Source organism: Pristiophorus japonicus, chromosome 3 (genome assembly GCF_044704955.1).
Source record: "Pristiophorus japonicus isolate sPriJap1 chromosome 3, sPriJap1.hap1, whole genome shotgun sequence".
Taxonomy (NCBI): Eukaryota; Metazoa; Chordata; class Chondrichthyes; family Pristiophoridae; genus Pristiophorus; species Pristiophorus japonicus.
In genome coordinates, this window is record NC_091979.1 from 70,537,500 (window position 1) to 70,556,751 (window position 19,252).

General features: G+C 45.2%; 1 protein-coding gene across 12 annotated transcripts in view; it reads left to right on the forward strand.

Moving 5' to 3' along the window:
- LOC139259753 (nck-associated protein 5-like) overlaps positions 1-19,252 on the forward strand; it is a 1,255,355-nt gene that overhangs the window by 1,164,234 nt on the left and 71,869 nt on the right. For all 12 annotated transcript variants that reach the window (XM_070875434.1, XM_070875435.1, XM_070875433.1 and 9 more), the window contains one exon: positions 11,668-11,755. In XM_070875434.1, the coding sequence (XP_070731535.1) occupies positions 11,668-11,755 (88 nt within the window). The remainder of the gene's footprint in view (positions 1-11,667; positions 11,756-19,252) is intronic.

Below are 19,252 nucleotides of genomic sequence, written 5' to 3' on the forward strand. Positions count from 1 at the left end.
CCCTCACCTGGTCGTTCCACCTCTTACGGCACCTTTCCCCGGTGCGTACCAAGGTATTTGTGGAGGACACAGCCTCCCCGATCTCGTCCCATATCCTATTGTACTCCTTTGGGGGGGGTGGGGGGGAGGGCGCTTTCCACGACCACCCTTCATTAGGTCGGAGTACCTCTCTGTAATATTCTTGAGAAGGGCAGGTAATTCCGTCTCGTCGAAGGCGGGTGCCCTCAATCTCCCGTCCTTTTTAGACGTTCCTGCGCTTCGAGATTTTTTTACCATCTCCATTATATTTATGTTGTTACGATTTTTGCTTTGTAAAATATGTCTTATTATTCAAACTATAGAATTATTATTTGTTATGAATATTTTTTAACTCTGCAACGTGTTTTTAAAATAACTGACCGTTGACTAGATTGCTGCTCCTTCTCACTCCCTCTCCCTCAACTTCAACTCACTGCGCTTGCGCAGGTGACCTCTGGCCCCCAAAATCGTGGGTAAAACGCTTCTGTGAAAAAAAACGTGGAAAAAATCGCGCATGCGCAGTTCAGTGCCGACCGTCCACTGAAAAGAAAGTTGATTTCGATCAATTAATATGTTACGTACCACCCGCTGCAGACTGCTGGCATATCGCCGAAAAAAGAATTGACCAATTTTGCCCTCTTCCGTCTCGGCGCTTTGCCGCGGTTTGAAATGACGCAATGCCAGCATACTGCCAAGAAATGGGCGGACCTTATGTATTGACCAATTTCGGGCTCAATATATTTATTTATTTATATAAAATTCCTTTTTCCATTTTCAGTTTGAAGATTTAGTGCAGGTATTTTTTCAATATGAAACTTGTAAGCACAGTAAGGAATAAATTGAATCCTATTGTCTCCCTGAAGTCGGTGAGGCTTTCTGGTTTTACTGGATGAATATCAAACACAAGACATCCTGCAGAGTGAGCATAAATAAAGTGCATGCGGTAATGGATATTAAGGAAAATCTAAGGCCAGATTTTAACAAACGACAGAAGTCATGTGAGGGGAGGCCAAGGCAGGTGGGATCTGGGAGATTTAACTCCCAGGCCTCATCTGCATAGGCCCTGTCAGTCTCCCGCCTGAACTTTGTGGAAAGCGCTAGCTGGCCTATAAATGCTAAGCTCCACAGACAACATTAGTTGAACAGGAGTTACGTATGGAGAAACTACACAATCAAGTTGTCTTTTTAAACAATTACATTTCTTCCTTTTTTCTTCTTTAGATTACAAATACTGCCACATTTCCTTTTTCAGGTGGGAGAGTGGAGCATGCTTAATCATGAAGTAGACTTGAACATTAGTGAACAAGTATGCTGTCAAGGCTGGGAAAAGTCTGGAACCTCTTTCCTCTCTGCAGATGTAAAGTGTTGTAATGAAGGACTCCATCTATTGGCCCATGAGCTGCAGGCACAATAAGAATAGTTGGGATTCACTGTGTTGTTATAGAATTGCTTTTCATGGCAATCAATCTCAATCAATTAGTCTACCACAGACACAGACAGCATGTGAGGAAAACCCCAGTGGTGGAGAGCTTTGGGAACTAAGGGCTAGAAATTCCATTTTTGGTCATAGAGGTATTTTTCCGCCAAATATACCTCTGAATCTGCTACCGCTACGAGGCCTAACATTCGGGAAAAAATTTGCCCAGCGTTGCATGAGGATTCGTGGCGCAAACTGCAAATTTCCTGCAACTTTTCTCCAAGGCTGATACCGCTGCGCGTTGGGCCCAGAAGGGGAAAAACACCCCAAAAAAATTGAAAATATTTTTAAAAATCATAAAACATTCACAAGACACTTAACTATCAAATCGCTGCAAAAAAATGAAAGATAAAAGGGCCAATTTTCCACATTGCTGATTTTTGGCACATTTTAGATGTACGTGTTGTGTTCCTAACACAGATGAGACTGCACACAGGGAAGTTAAAGTAACAGTGACCTCAGTCTTTATTAAGACACTCCAGAGTGAGGAACAGGTCTTAGGGGCTGGCTTATATACAGTGCTCCCAAGGATCACTCCCCCCCATAAAGTCAAAGTGAAAACTATTTACAAGGTGAGGCGGTCTGGAGCCTTTCTTTCCTTGGTGGACCGCCTCGGTACAAATGGCTATTTTGGTGCGTTGGCTGTGCCCTCGCTGGGCTGGCGTGTTGTTGGCCCTGCAGAGCTGCTAGGTGAGCCTGGCCTTGCTGGGCTGTTGGGCGTGATGGGTTCGATTTCCTGGTCTGGGGTGGTGTCATTGATCCTTTGGGTGCATGTTGTGGGCTCGAAAAAGGTGGTGTCTGCTGTGGGTTGTTCAGGGCAGTCTGTGAACCGCAGCCTCGTTTGGTCCAGGTGCTTTCTGCTAATTTGTCCATTGTCTAGTTTGACGACAAACACTCTACTCCCTTCTTTAGCTATCACCGTGCCTGCGATCCACTTGGGACCATGTCCATAGTTTAGCACATACACTGAGTCATTCAGATCAATTTCCCGTGACACAGTGGCGCGACCATTTTGTTGTTGCCGGCTGCTCTCTACCTGATCATGCAGATTGGGATGAACCAGCGAGAGTCTGGTTTTAAGTGTCTTTTTCATGAACTGTGAGCGAGTGGGTTCTCGTGTGGTAGCTGAGCAGTACTCCGGACAGGCGGATTTGGAGTGAGCCTTCTGTGACTCGTTGAAGGCTCTGTTTGATTGTTTGTACTGCCCGCTCTGCCTGCCCATTGGAGGCTGGTTTAAACGGGCCGAGGTGACATGTTTGATCCCATTGCGGTCATGAATTCTTTAAATTCGGCACTGGTGAAACATGGCCCGTTGTCACTGACCAGTATGTCAGGCAGGCCATGGGTGGCAAACATGGCCCTCAGGCTTTCAATGGTGGTGGTGGCGGTGCTTCCTGACATTTTTTTCACATTCAATCCATTTGGAAAAAGCATCCTCCACTACCAGGAACATTTTACCGAGAAATGGGCCCGCATAGTCAACATGGATCCTTGACCATGGTCTGGAGGGCCAGGACCACAAACTTAGTGGTGCCTCTCTGGGCGCGTTACTCAACTGAGCACACACGCTGCATTGCCGTACACAGGACTCGAAGTCAGTGTTGATACTGGGCCACCACATGTGGGATCTGGCTATCGCTTTCATCATTACTATACCTGGTTGTGTGCTGTGGAGATTGAGATGAATGTCTCCCTGCCCTTTTTGGGTAGCACTACACGGTTACCCCACAACAGGCAGTCTGTCTGAATGGACAGCTCGTTCTTTTGCCGCTGGAACGGCTTGATTAGCTCTTGCATTTCAACGGGGATGCAGGCCCAGCTTCCATACAGTACACAGTTTTTTACTTGGGACAGCAGAGGATCTTAGCTGGTCCAAGTCCGAATCTGGCGGGCCATGACAGGTCATTTATCATTTCCAAACACTTCCATGACCATCAACAAGTCTGTGGGCTGCACCACCATCAACAAGTTTGCAGGCTGCGCCATTTCCACCCCTGTGGTAGGCAATAGTAGCCGACTGAGAGCATCCGCACAGTTCTCGGTGCCTGGCCTGTGGCGGATGGTATAGTTATACGCTGATAGCGCGAGTGCCCATCTTTATATATGGGCTGAGGCATTATTATTTATCCCCTTGTTTTCAGTGAACAGGGATATGAGGGGCTTGTGATCGGTTTCCAGCTCAAATTTGAAGCCAAACAGGTACTGATACATTTTCTTTACCCCGAACACACACGCTAATGCCTCTTTCTCAATCATGCTGTAGGTCCTCTCGGCCTTAGACAAGCTCCTGGAGGCATAAGCGACAGGTTGCAACTTCTCCGCAACATTAGCTTGTTGTAATACAAACCCGACTCCGTACGACGATGCATCACATGCTAGCACAAGTCTTTTACACGGGTTACACAATACAAGCAACTTGTTGGAGCATAAAATGTTTCTGGCTTTCTCAAAAGCAATTACTTGTTTTTTTCCCCATAGCCAGTTTTCACCTTTACGCAATAACACATGTAGGGGCTCTAAGAGAGTGCTTAACCCCGGTAGGAAGTTACCAAAATAGTTGAGGAGTCCCAGGAACGACCGCAGCTCCGTGACGTTCTGTGACCTGGGCGCGTTCCTGATAGCCTCTGTCTTGGCGTCTGTGGGCCGAATGCCGTCCGCCGCGATCTTTCTCCCCAATAACTCCACTTCTGTTGCCATGAAGACGCATTTCGACCTCTTCAGCCACAGCCCTACGCGATCCAGTCGCTGGAGGACCTTCTCCAGGTTTTGTAGGTGCTCAACGGTGTCCCGACCTGCGACCAATATGTTGTCCTGAAAAACCACCGTGCGTGGTACCGACTTGAGTAGGCTCTCCATGTTTCTCTGGAAGATCGCTGCAGCTGACCGAATTCCAAACGGGCATCTGTTGTAGATGAACAGTCCCTTGTGCGTGTTGATGCAGGTGAGGCCCTTCGCAGACTCCTCCAGCTCCTGCATCATGTAGGCCGAAGTCAGGTCGAGCTTGGTGAATGTCTTGCCTCCTGCCAGCGTCGCAAGTATGTCGTCTGCCTTAGGTAGCGGGTATTGGTCCTGTAGCGAGAAACGATTAATAGTTACTTTATAATCGCCGCAAATCCTGACCGTGCCATCAATTTTGAATACTGGAACAATCGGGCTGGCCCACTCGCTGAATTCCACTGGGAAGATGATGCCCTCGCATTGCAGCCTGTCCAGCTCAATTTTCACTCTCTCCCTCATCATGTGAGGTACCGCTCACGCCTTGTGGTGAATGGGTCATGCCTCTGGGACCAAGTGGAAATGTTTCTAATGCCTGGCTCAAAAAGGGAAGGAAATTTGTTAAGAACCTGGGTACATGAGGCCTCATCGACATGTGATCGAGCTCGGATGTCATCCCAGTTCCAGCAGATTTTGCCCAGCCAACTCCTTCCAAGCAGTGTGGGGCCATCACCAGGGACAATCCAGAGTGGCAGTTCATGCATCGTGCCCTCGTAGGTGACCTTGACCATGGCGCTGCCCAGGATAGTGATAAGCTCTTTGGTGTACGTTCTCAGTTTCGTGTGGATGGGGCTCAGGGCTGGTCTGAGTGCCTTGTTGCACCACAGTCTCTCAAACATCTTTTTACTCATGATGGATTGGCTAGCGCCAATGTCCAGTTCCATGGCTACGGGTAAGCCATTCAATTTTCTGTTTAGCATTATAGGTGGACATTTTGTGCACCCCATGTACTTCAACATCTGCTTCCTCTCTCTGAGGCTCGAAATTGCTTTGATTCACCATGGACCAATCTTCCTCTGCCACGTGGTGGTTAGCAGGTTTTGCAGAGCTTGCAGCTCGTCTGCAAGCTCATTAGAGGTGTCCCATTGTTCCACAGCTCTTGCAAACATACCCTTTGAAGCGGCATGAATAGGCTGAATGGAAGCCTCTACAATGCCAACAAGGTGTGAATTGCCTTGCATTCATCCTTTGTTGTGGACTCTGAGTCATCTGGGTCACCTGAGGCCTGCTGGAAGTTGCAGACTTGTGGTTTCTGCCCTGTACATTTCTGCTCGCAAACACAGTTCCAGTTACTTTATGAACATTGCTAGCACTTGTGTGCTGAGAGATTTGTTTGGTGTTATCACTAGTGGACATAAACGCGTGTGCTATCGCAATGGCCTTATTGAGGTTCGGTGTCGCTACAGTCAAATATTTTCGTAGGATGGTCTCGTGGCCAATGCCCAGTACAAAAAAGTCTCTGAGCATTTGCTCCAGGTAGCCATCAAACTCACATTGTCCTGCAAGTCGCCTTAGCTTGGCGACGTAGCTCGCCACTTCCTGACCTTCAGATCGCTGGCACGTATCGAACCGATACCTCGCCATCAGCACGCTCTCCCTCAGTTTAAGATGCTCCTGAACCAGTGTACACAGCTCCTCATACGACTTATCTGTGGGTTTCACCGGAACCAGAAGATGCTTCATGAGGCTGTAGGTCGGTGACCCTCAGACCGTGAGGAGGACCGCTCTCCTTTTTGCAGCGCTTCCTTCTCCGTCCAGCTCGTTGGCTACAAAGTACTGGTCTAGCCGTTCGACATAGGCTTCCCAGTCCTCACTCTCCGAGAACTTCTCCAGGATGCCCACAGTTTGATGCATCTTTGCGTTGGATTTGTATACTGGTCACCAGTTGTTGTGTTCCTAACACAGATGAGACTGCACACAGGGAGGTTAAAGTAACAGTGACCTCAGTCTTTATTAAGACACTCCAGAGTGAGGAACAAGCCTTAGGGGGCCGGCTTATATACAGTGCTCCCAAGATATGCGGGGATCCCTTGGGACTTCAGGGGATGCACTCCCTGGTGGCGGAACATGGGAGTGCATGCTTTACAGATACGCAACATCATGTCTGATTTTTTTTAGTGGCCAACTGCGCCAAAAAAAGGTTGCAAGTTTCGCCGGAATAAACTTTCATTTTGGAACGGCGCACATTGACCTTAAGCTCTGTGGGTGGAGTTTAAGATATGCGCCAAAAAACTGAGGTTGCCAGGGTAACGAGGAACATACTGAAGGGCTGAGGCTGGGAAGTGAAACATACACAAGACTAAGCAATTGTAGAGCCCCGGTGCCACTCCTATCCCGGGCCGAAAGGCCCCCCGGTGCCGGTGCCATTCCATTACCGCAAAAATAAACAGACACAACTGCTGTTAGGTGCTTCAGCTGAGCTCTATGTTTAATTTGAAGGAACTGCTTTCCATCGTCCTTGACTGCCTCTGGGCAGCTCATTGTATAAATAACAACAGCAACTTGCACAAGCACCTTTCTGCAGCAAACTGCCCCAAGTCTCTTCACATTAGGATGTGCCACTCCCATCCCTGCCCCCAATCCCCAATGCTATTCCTACCCCGGGCCGAATGGCCCCCTGCCCCCGGTGCCGCTCCAATCCTGAGCAGAATGGCCCCCTGCCCCCCCCCCCCGGTGCTGCTCCAATCCTGGACCAAATGGCCCCCCCAGTGCCACTCCTATCCCAGACCGAATGGCCCCCCCAGTGCCAGTCCTATCCCAGACCGAATGGTCCCCCCTCCCCCCCGAGTGCCACTCCTATCCCAGACTAAATGGCCCCCCCCCAGTGCCACTCCTATCCCAGACCGAATGGCCCCCCCAGTGCCACTCCTATCCCAGACCGAATGGCCCCACCCCCTAGTGCCACTCCTATCCCAGACCGAATGGCCCCCCCCCCCCGAGTGCCAGTCCTATCCCAGACCGAATGGCCTCCCGCCCCCGGGTGCCACTCCTATCCCAGGCTGAAAGACCACCCCCCCAGCCGCTACAGATATCCCGGGCCGTGGAACTCGATCTGCGCCGATTTTCTTAAGTTAGGTCAGGTTTTTCAGAACGGTGCACTGCGCTGTTTTTGCAAAAATCATAGTTGTCCAAACTCACTTAAATGGCCAGAAATGGCATGGTTGGCACTCGGCTCCTTCAGTGATGTCAAAAAATAGGGAACTAAAAAAATCGTCCGTAACTAGTTTACGATGGCGCAGAATGTTTGGCGAAACTTGGAGATTTTAGTTTGCTCCAAAAAAACAGCTGACGCCAAAAATGGTGCCGAAAATTGAGCCCTTAAACTTTAACTTACCTTTTTTGCAGGTCTTCATACCTACCGCAGTTCCAAGGGCTGCAACGCAGGTTTTTCCCGGGCATTTTTTTTTAGTCCTATCAACGGGTGCGTTGCGAGCCAAATTATAGGCAAAAGTGCTTTTTTGAGTCTTGCACTCCAGCGATACTTAAAAACTGCCGGCGCAAGACTTTACCTAATTTCCTGGTTCACCGTTTTTCGCCAAAAACAGCAAAATATAGCTGAAAAACCGGGCACCAGGTCGGGGACTTTCCAGCCTTACAGATCCAAATTGACCTGTTCCTGCCAAGCATTCTACACTGACCATATTTCATTGCTCAAATGACTCATATAAAGCATTCCAAAATAGCATTTTATAAAAGAAATCTGCAAGATTTCTAAATCTCTCTGGCATTAAATTGACAGCAAGACCAATTATTTTCAAACAATTTGGAATAAGTTTACTAAACACACACACATGCACGTAGCCTATCGAACACAACAGCAGTCTATTGGTATCTTACAGACTCTACTTAATTACAAGAGGTAAGTTACAGATTTACACAGACATATACTTCCCTCTGAGTCAAGCAAAGCACACAGCCTTCTTCCTTGCTTCTTGTTCTGGTCCTGTGGAGAGGGAGGTTTCCTGCTTTGCCGCATAGTCATCCAAAAGAGAGAGAACAGGCTTTGGGCTTGCCTTTTTATATCTCTTAAGGTCCACTATCTCTCAACATAAGTTGCTAAAGCCCCAGGATTGGGACTTAGCTTCAGGGCAGTTCTTTATTGGCTTTCCTCATACATGTAACTGTCTGCAGGAACTGGAGCCGTTCCTTAATTAGGTTAATCATTTTCCCATTAACACCTTTTTTAGTTTGGTGAGATTCGATGGGCCTGCCCACCCTGAAACTCATGTTCCTTTTGTTCCTTATGCTCCAGAAGAGAAGACTTGAACTTGAATGTATCCATTTTGTCTCTTGAGTTCAAACCGCAGCCTATCTGCTTCCAACATCTCCCTTCAGCTACCTGAGGGAAAGAGTGTTTGAAGACCAGGTCCCCAAAACTGCCACCAAGCTCATGGTCTACAGGGCTGTAGTAATACCTGCCTCCTGAATGGCTCAAAGACATGGACCATGTATAGCAGACACCTCAAGTTGCTGGAAAAATATCACCAACGATGTCTCCGCAAGATCCTACAAATCCCCTGGGCGGACAGGCGCACCAACATCAGCGTCCTCGTCCAGGCTAACATCCCCAGCATTGAAACACTGACCACACTCGATCAGCTTCGCTGGGCAGGTACATAGTTCGCATGCCAGACACGAGACTTCCAAAGCAAATGCTCTACTCGGAGCTCCTTCATGGCAAACGAGCCAAAGGTGGGCAGCGGAAACATTACAAGGACACCCTCAAAGCATCCCTGATAAAGTGCGACATCCCCACTGACACCTGGGAGTCCCTGGCCCAAGACCGCCCAAAGTGGAGGAAGTGCATCCAAGAGGGCGCTGAGCACCTTGAGTCTCAACGCCGAGAGCACGCAGAAATCAAGCGCAGGCAGCAGAAAGAGCGTGTGGCAAACCAGTCCCACCCACCCCTTCCCTCAACGACTATGTGTCCCACCTGTGATAGAGTCTGTCACTCTCCTATTGGACTGTTCAGCCACCAAAGAACTCACTTCAGAAATGAAAGCAAGTTTTCCTCGATTCCGAGGGACTGCCTATGATGATGAGGGCAGCCATAGATTTACCACTTGTTCACTGAAATAATGGCCCCGATATATGTGGGGAGAGTGCAGGGGAGCTTCGTAGTGCAAAGGGAACCTGATGAGGCCAGGGATGCGTAGGTCCAGCCAAATTTAAAAGCAGGACCTCATAATCTTTCTTCTGTATCCCTCCCAGTAGCCAGTGCAAATTGACCAGCTGGCCAGCTGCTGGGCAGGAAAACAAGCAGCAGGAGGCCACAGCCAGGGACCCTTGGGGATGATCCCCGGCAATCAGGAAGGGGAGGGAGCAAGAGAGCGGGATGTGAGGGTGGGGAAGAGAGGCCGTTGAAGGAGGGACTGAGATCGGAGCTTGGGGTAGGTCGGTGCGATCGTGGCGGGGGGGTGGGGGGGGGGAGGGTGGCAGAGAGAGACTGAAGGCTTTCTTGAGGGGCCAGTGGGATCGCTTCTACTCCTCCTCCTGTCCCACACGGAGTGCTGTAAAAGGCACTTGCCTTCTTGAGCCGGAAGCTTCTGCCTCCATTTTGCTGCTGGGTTTCCCGATCCCTGGGATCCACATATGGTGGCAGATGACCAAAAGCGTGGTCAAAAAGATAGGTTTTAAGGAATTTCTTGAATATCATCTGCCACCTGTCTACCCAATTCCCAAGTATATTCAATTCCTCCCATAGCTTATCCTGTTCAGCTTTTACAGTCTACTACCTTCATTAGCATTGTATCATGTGCAAATTTAGCTACTGTGCTTGTGACTCCTAGCTCCAGATCATTTATTAAGGTATCAAACAAAAGAGGTCCCAAAAAATACCACTGTGGTACTCCACTGGTAGCATTTTACCAGACTGATGCCCTGTACCACCACCCTTTGGGTTCTATTGTCAGCCAATTATGCATCCGTTGTAAAATATTTCCATTGATTCCTGATTTCTTTATGTTCAGTACCAGCCTTTCCAAAGGAAACTAAGCAGCAATCCCTTTTACTTGAATGTTTAAATGCTTATAATGAGCAAATGTGCCTCCCAGATCTTTTTTTTTAATTAAAATGCTACCAACTGGTAGTGAAAGCTTTATACACACATGGAAGCAAGCATGCACAGAATTCCTTTCTCACTGAGTGGAATGCAACAAGCAGCCAGCAGTATAACTAAGGTGTGCTAGCTGCACATAACATGATACAAGTACCAATCTGAGTACAATACCTGTAATAAAACAACAACAGCACTGTAGAAGACAATCCTGTCATGTAATTGGTCCACTACTTTTGTTGTTGTCCAATTGAGTAGACTTTTGCTGGGTGCCACCCTGTCTGTACAATCTAATGATATGTTATCACTGTTCCGACTTGCATAAATATTCCCCTGATATTGGAGAAGGTTTCTGCCAGATTCAGAAAGCTGTTAATGTGAATGGGACTTTGAACTTACTGTGTAGGTGCAGTTCCCCTGTGGTTGCCTACCAAATCTAAACTACAATATAAACTGCACAATTTCAACAACTTACATTTATATAGCGCATTTAATGTAGCTAAGCATCCCAAGTTGCTTAATAAGTGATATCAATAAAAACTATTTTGATACCGAGCCACAGAAGGAGATACCAGGACAGATGACTAAAAGCTTGATGCAAAGTTTTAAGGAGCATCTTAAAGGAGGAGACAGGGAGGTACCGAGATAGAGAGATTTATGGAGGGAATTCCAGAACTTGGAGCCAAGGCAGCTAAAAGCACGACCGCTAATGGTGGAGTGATTAAAATGGCGGATGCACAAGAGGCCAGAATTGGAGGCCGTGGAGGGATTTGAAAATAAGGATGAGGTTTTTAAAACAGCAGAAGAACTGGCTGGCGCCGTTACTGAACTACTTTCATTGAAAGCTTCCATTGATTCAAAAATATAAAATGGACCATTAATATCTGTCAAGGCTGTTATTCAGGCTTGGGCATTTTACTTATTCCACTAGTGAGCCACTTAATTATGTTCAGAATATTTTTTGTCATTATGGGTAAAAGTTTAAATGACCTTTTCAGTGACATACTTATATTAATTGCCTGAGTCCTTGTTATATGTGAGCACAAAAGAACAAGCTTTTGCAACCTAAATAAATCTGAAATATTGATGATAAGACTTGCAGGTAGGTAGCATACTGTCTTTTGTTAAATGCAATTGTAATTTGCTCTGTTGTATGAAATCAGTTAAGAAAAATAAGTGGTTCATCTAAGACATATGGCAAAATTTTATGCAGTTAAGAAGTTACTATGGTTGGCGAATAATCAGATTTAGAACAAAAAAATAGGTGTTTTTAAAATTTATTTATTAATGTTCATATGTTTTGCTATTTATTAATCTCTTTTGATGCATGTGATTGCTGCAGGTTCTGAGTGCCCCTGAGAAAAAAAATGTAAATCTGGAGAACGTAAAAGAAGCCATCACTGAATCCACATGCCAAGATCAAATGATAGGTACGGAAAGTGTATAATCTAGATCACTTTTTCTAGTCACTTTATATTCTGTATGCTTAAAACTATGCAAATGTTGCAAAAGAATATCAAAATCTTCTCAGCAAATTTAGTTGGTTCAGAAACCATTTTAACATGAGAAGCTTTTTCAGGATATGTTCATTGATCACTGTCAAGGCTAAAATAGCCTTTTCTCCAAGGTGTCCTTTAAAATTTCATTTGATTTTTGTATTGCGCTTTCTCAATACATTGGCTATGAGTAAGATTACTACTTCGAAACCAGATACACAGAAATATATCAAGCTGTTCTCTTGAATTTTTCATGTTCTCCAAACTCTAGAGACTAGAACAGATTTTGGCGACATCGGGTTTTTTCCGTTATTTTACGGAAAAAATACCACTTAAAAACGTCGCCATTTTTTAAGGGGGTAAAATTGGCAAGAAAATGCGCCTATAAGTAAAAATCGCCGTTGCATGAGGATTCACGGTGGAAAACGCGGTCCTCACCAACTTTACCCCGAGGCCTATCACCACCAAAAATACAGGCCCTGGGAGGGGAGAAAACGCGGAAAACAAATAGCAAAAATAAAAAAAATCAGAAAACGTTCATTATACACTTAACTAATGAATCGCTGAAAAAGAATTTAAAAATAAAAACTTCACCTTACTATTTTTGTAGGTCTTCATACCAACCGCTGTTTCTGGGGCTTCAACGCAGGCTTTTCTCAGGCAGTTTTTTTTTAACCCTGAGTACGGGTTTGCCGAACAGCCAATTTTAAGCGGTGTGGGTTTTTTTTGGCATTGCACGTAATCGATGCGCTTTTCGGCGATATTTCAAAACTGCTATTCATTAACTTTGGCCAATTTAGGTGAGTACCTTTTACCAGCAAAAAAGGAGAAATATCGCCGAAAAAACGTGCGCAAGATTGGCCAATTTTTCCCCATAGGATCTTATTCCATATTTGACAAAGTGCTCCTACTCAATGTCATAATTCATTCTCCTAAGGTCTTGCATGTGACTGTAGCTACTTATACAGAAGTATATGGCAGTTTTAGTTTTATCTCTTTTAAATAGCTGTCGATACAATATGGCACCTTTTCATAAAAATGTTACCTATGTATATTCTGTAACGGCTGCAAAGTCTCATTTGTGAAGCAGATAGCCTAAGGAGTGCCTCAGTTGGTTGTACCTCAAACAGTTAATGGTAAATTCTACAGAAAAACAGTGTTATTGAAAAGTGTGAAACAAGGAAAGGCTATTTATTCCATTAAGCCTGTATTTCAAAATAATGAATTCAACCCAACTGACTTAATCTCTTGAAAGAAGGCTGCTCAAAGTTAATTCAATGAAATTTCTTGAATATCCATCTTACAACTGCTATATTCAACCATGGATCCACGTGGATCCACAGATGATATTTCCATAGTCTTAGTAACACAGGAATTGTGGTATGCTGTGCATTATGTTCTGGTCAGTAGTATCGGGACTCCTACTTATTCCCTTCATTCTTTATTTTAACCAAATATTTACTCCACTCTTTTTTAAGGAATTAATCAACATAATGCAAATTACATTTGTATAGAGTTTGCACCACAACTCCGTTACTGTATGGGGATAGGAGGCAAGTCCTCTAATCTCTAAAGTCACTGGGTCTTGTCAATGTTGTACATATGTCCTCTAGTTTTGTGCTCACTTAAAATTCAATAATCTACTTACACCACTGCACAAGTCCCATCTTCACACTGGTGTGTGGCATTACTACTTTGCTAAATGGGATAGATTCATACAGGTCTACCAGCTCAAAACTGGACATCCATGAGGCACTGTGAGCCATCAGTGGCAGTAGAAATGTATTCCACTGCAATCTGTAACCTTATAGCCCAGCATATCCCATTACCATGACTATCAAACCAAGTGATCAACCCTGGTTCAACGAGGCGTGTAAAAGAGCATGCCAGGAGCAGCACCAGGAATACCTGAAAATGAGATGCCAACCTGGTGAAACTACAACATGCTAACCAGCAGAAGCAGTATGCTACAGACAGAGCTAATTATAGCTCTGCAGTCCTGCCACATCCAGTCGTGAATGGTGGTGGACAATTAAACAACTAATGGGAGGAAGAGGCTCCATGAACATCTCCACCCTCAATGATGATGGAGCCCAGCATGTGAGTGCAAAAGATAAGGCTGAAGTGCTCGCAACCATCTTCAACCAGAAGTGCCGAGTGGATGAGCCATCACAGCCTCCTTCTGAGGTCTACACCATCACAGAAGTCGATTTTCAACCAATTCGATTCATTTTCCACGTGATATCAAGAAACAGTTGAGAGCACTGAATACAGCAAAGGCTAGGGGCCCTGGCAATATCTCAGCTGTTGTGCTGAAGGCTTGTGCTCCAGAACTAGCCATGCCTCCAGGCAAGCTGTTCCATCACAGCTACAACACTGGCATCTACCCAAAAAAGTGGAAAATTGTCCAGGTACGTCCTGTCCACAAAAAGCAGGACAAATCCAATGCAGCCAGTTACCGCCCCATCAGTCTACTCTCAATCATCAGCAAAGTGATGGAAGGTTTCATTGACAGTGCTATCAAGTGGCATTTACTAACCAATAACCTACTCACTGATGCCAAGTTTGAGTTCTGCCAGGACTACTCGGCTCCAGACCTCATTACAGCCTTGGTTCAAACATGGACAAAAGGGCTGAGTTACATAGGTGAGATGATTGTGACTGCCCTTGGCATCAAGGTAGCATTTGACCGAATGTGACACCGAGGAGCCCTAGTGAAATTGAAGCCATAAAGGCTAATGTTCAATTTCCCATTTTAATTACTTTTTGTACTTGTGCACATGCTTTTAGTGATTTGTCTACATAGACACCTAAATGCTTTTGCTCCTCCACAGCTCCTAGACTCTCGCCATTTAGGATTTTTGCTCTCTTATTAGTTGACAAAAGATCAAAAATCAGTTGGTGTTACTTTAATTTCCATTGATAACTGAAAGACCATTCAAGTTTATCATTGGAATTTTGCTTGCACGACAGATTTTCTCTGTTTTAGTATTGCTTTCCATGTTTGTACAAAAATTACTCAATAAGCATATAAATGCTAGAATGTTTGACATTAAAAAAATTATAATCTTGTAAATGTAGTTACATTAATTATGATGGGATTCGGATCAATTATCATTAGTGTCTTTGGTGTAATATATGTTTATTCTGGGGATAATTGGCAGTTGACATGGTAGGTGGAAATACTAGTTTTTAACATCACTGTAAAAGTGCTCCCATTGAATTTGGAGGTTGGCATCAGTGTGAGGGCATCTTGTTTGCATGGGCCCGGTAGGCACAGCTGAGGTTCCCACCACCTCATACAGATCAAAAATTCCAACACCTGTTACCATCCAGGGGATAGCCAGGTCAGCCTTAGAGATAAAATGTTTCCATTCCTTTGGCCCTCTTTATAAGGAGGCCAATAAAACTTCCCTAATCTAGACCCAGTGGGGCCCACTTGTAACCCTCTGGAGATTGGTGTGCCTCATCACACTGGGCATAACATCCTCCCACCTTACGGCCAATTCTAATGAGATCAAGGAAATGGGAATTACCAGGATATAGAGTTGCTGCCTTTGGCCCTGTCGTGTCTGATGCAGGACACTGACTGGTGCGACGGAAGTCCCGCCAAACAGAAGAACTCTCTCTTAACCTGCACCCTCCCGAAACTGCCAGCAAAGGCATATATGGGACTCATTTCTGAGGCCGTCCGCTGCACTGCCTCCAGAGTTTTGGACAATTTCAAGGCCAATTTCTTGATCTTGATCAGATTATCAGGGTGCAAAGGAACCACAGAGAGAGGGAAGATGGAAAAATAATTATGGGTGGAAATAAGCTGCTGTCATAATAAGATTTGGTTGAAATAACCCCACTTCCATTCCTGAATCTCTATGGCAAGAAAAAGTGTACATTTACAGAGGCTCCCCAAGTAGATAATAAGGGGAAAAGTTCATCAAAGCTCAAGCAAAGGGAACAGTTTTTAAATAAAACCTTTTTGTGTGTGAGAGATCTTTGAGCTCATTAAGATGGTGTTTAATTGAATACTTTTTATTTTGGATACCCAGTATGAAACAGTCTGTGTCAGATTGCCAAATTAGTGCCAATTAGTCACAAATAGGAAGCAATTTTGTTTAGAACTGGATTAAGACTGTCCCAAGAAAAAAATATGTTTTAATATAGATAATTGGGTCAAGATGCTTTGAGAAGAGGAGGATTATAGGCATTGAGTCAACAAGAAAGAAAATAATAATGAATCAATTATTTTGTTTTTTGTTTTTCCCAATTAGTTAACTCTTCACGTTCAAACACTTCCTGCTATTACTGTATCATCTGGAAAGTGCCTTAAAAGGCAATGTTTGAACTCTGATGTTTAATGATAAAACTGAAAAAAATGAGAAATGTTGGCTATACATGCTCCACCTCACAGTCAACAAGCTCCCCGCTGGAGTGGAACTAAACTACAGAACCAGTGGGAACCTGTTCAATTTGCGCCGTGTCCAGGCCAGGTCCAAGACCACCCCAACTTCTGTTGTCGAGCTACAGTACGCGGACGATGCCTGCGTCTGCACACATACAGAGGCTGAACTCCAGGACATAGTCGACGTATTTACTGAGGCGTATGAAAGCATGGGCCTTATGCTAATCATCCGTAAGACAAAGGTCCTCCACCAGCCTGTCCTCGCCGCACAGCACTGCCCCCCAGTCATCAATATTCACAGCGTGGCCCTGGACACCATGGACCACTTCCCATATCTCGGGAGCCTCCTATCAACAAGAGCAGGCATCGACGACAAGATCCAACACTGCCTCCAGTGTGCAGGTGCAGCCTTCGGCCGCCTGAGGAAAAGAGTGTTTGAAGACCAGGCCCTCAAAACTGCCACCAAGCTCATGGTCTACAGGGCTGTAGTAATACCTGCCCTCCTGTATGGCTCAGAGACATGGACCATGTAATGTAGACACCTCAAGTCACTGGAGAACTATCACCAACGATGTCTCCGCAAGATCCTACAAATCCCCTGGGAGGACAGGCGCACCGACATCAGCGTCCTCATCCAGGCTAACATCCCCAGCGTTGAAGCACTGACCACACTCGATCAGCTCCACTGGGCAGGCCACATAGTTCACATGCCAGACACGATACTCCCTAAGCAAGTGCTCTACGCGGAGCTCCTTCATGGCAAACGAACCATAGGTGGGCAGCGGAAACATTACAAGGACACCCTCAAAGCCTCCCTGATAAAGTGCAGCATCCTCACTGACTCCTGGGAGTCCCTGGCCAAAGACCGCCCTAAGTGGAGAAAGTGCATCCGAGAGGGCACTGACCATCTTGAGTCTCAATGCTGAGAGCGTGCAGAAATCAAGCGCAGGCAGCGGAAAGAGCGTGCGGCAAACCAATCCCACCCACCCCTTCCGTCAACGACTATCTGTCCCACCTGTGACAGAGTCTGTGGCTCTTGTATTAGACTGTTCAGCTGCCAAAGAACTCACTTCACGAGTGGAAGCAAGTCTTCCTCGTTTCCGAGGGACTGCCTGTGCTGATGATGAGTAAAATTAGAGAGCCATTTAAGTATCTACAGCTTGCTGAGCATTATCTATAAGGTCGTGTGGTTCTAAAAGTTGAAGTTAAATCCTAAATGCATGATTTTCCAAACAGCAGCAATTCCTTTCTCCACTAAACATATTCATGACTTTGAATCTTATAAAATACTAGAAGAAATATGTTTGCTTTCCACTGAAATAGTAATTCTTTTGATTTATCCATATGCATAAGCAATGCAAATGATCAATTTAAAATATGCAAAGAAAACAGGTTGTCTGTTGCAGCTAATTCCTTTTGGCAGCTATGATCATTCGCTATATTTATCTTAGACCTTGAGATTATATTTTAAGCCTTCAGGGGATATATTTTAACTATCAGTCCTTCATCCATTTCAGTAGAAAAACCCCATCACCAACCCCAATAAATAGTTGATTTAAATTTAAACAAATAACTTTTAACATCAGTTAGGCAATGATGGGGAAATTACCAGTTAGTGGGATTTACAATTTTTTACGCAGTTTCACAATTGGTATCAGATAAATTGGTATTACGATGAAATGTCGTGTCATTGGCACTTGTGGGGAGGAGAGAGAGGGGCTCAGTTCATAAAGCGAAATATCTCCATTGGGACTGAAAGCATGAAGTACAAAATTTGTTATCACTGTGCAAAGTGTCAAGATTTCAAATAATTTCTTTCAATAGCGCTGAATTTGTGGTTGGTGTAATGGTATACTCTGAGTACGCCATCATACCGCCTTGGAAATTAATTGCAAGTTCAGGATTTTCCGCATACGCTAAATCCCGAACTTGCGATCTGTCAAGGTCCAACTGCGCTTTGGCTTCGATGCATGTTTCACCTACGTATTCAAATCAACATGCTGGTGAAAAGTTGGGCTAATTGCCCACCTATTAGTTACCCGGAAAATGTTTTCGTCTGGTGCAAACAGGTGCGGGAGCCTGTTGCACAGCGTAAGGGGAGGGGGCATGAGAAAATTGTATTTGTTTATGCTACAGTGAAACACTGATTCGTGTCTGAGGGGATACAAACTTTGAAAGAAACGTTAATTTGTTCGAGTTTGAAAACAGGACCTTTTGATGTCACCATCTTTGCTGCCCAAAAGCCTTTTGTAGTTTTGGTTTAACGATTTCCCAACTTCTATTTAGATAGGATTTAATTCACTTTCACGATTTCCTCATGTTATCAGTCATTTGAAATCTCAATTTTAGATTAATTTAATCAAAAGTTAGTTAGTCTAATAGAAGAGAAACAAATTCGATAAGGGCTGGATTTTCAGCTTTGCCGTTTTTGGGCGAAAATGGAGGCGGGTCGGGAAATTTACCAGCCAATTAACGTTAGCAACTAATTGCTTAAGTTTTGTCATTTGGGGTCGCGCAAAGGGAGGCGTTGAACTATTTTTGCCCGCAAAAACGGGAACATCGTCAACTTTAATGCGGGGCCGGGAGCGCTCCGAGAGAGGCCTTCGGATGGGGAAAAAAAAATTCAAAAACAAAAAAAAACATTGCCAACACCCTTACCTCACAAATCGCTGCAATAATATAAAAAAAGAAAAACTTGAACTTACCTTTTTTGCATTTTATCCAGCTCACTGCCGCTGGCAGGGCTGCACCGCTGTGTTTTCCCTGGCGGTCGTCGCTGGTCGCGTTTCACAGTGTACGGGTGGGGTGAGACTCAAGCCGTTGCACACCTGGTGCAGCACTCCCCGGCAGTGCTGCTAAGCACCGCTGCAAAACATAGCCTGAGGTTTGCGACTGGGTAAAAAACAGCTCAGCCCCTCCATTTTTCGCCATGCAAGGTTAAAACCCGGCAAAACCGGGTCGCAAACAACCCAAAAATGAAGCACTTAAACTGTAATTATAGGTTTGTCTATTATATTCTTGGTTTACGTATT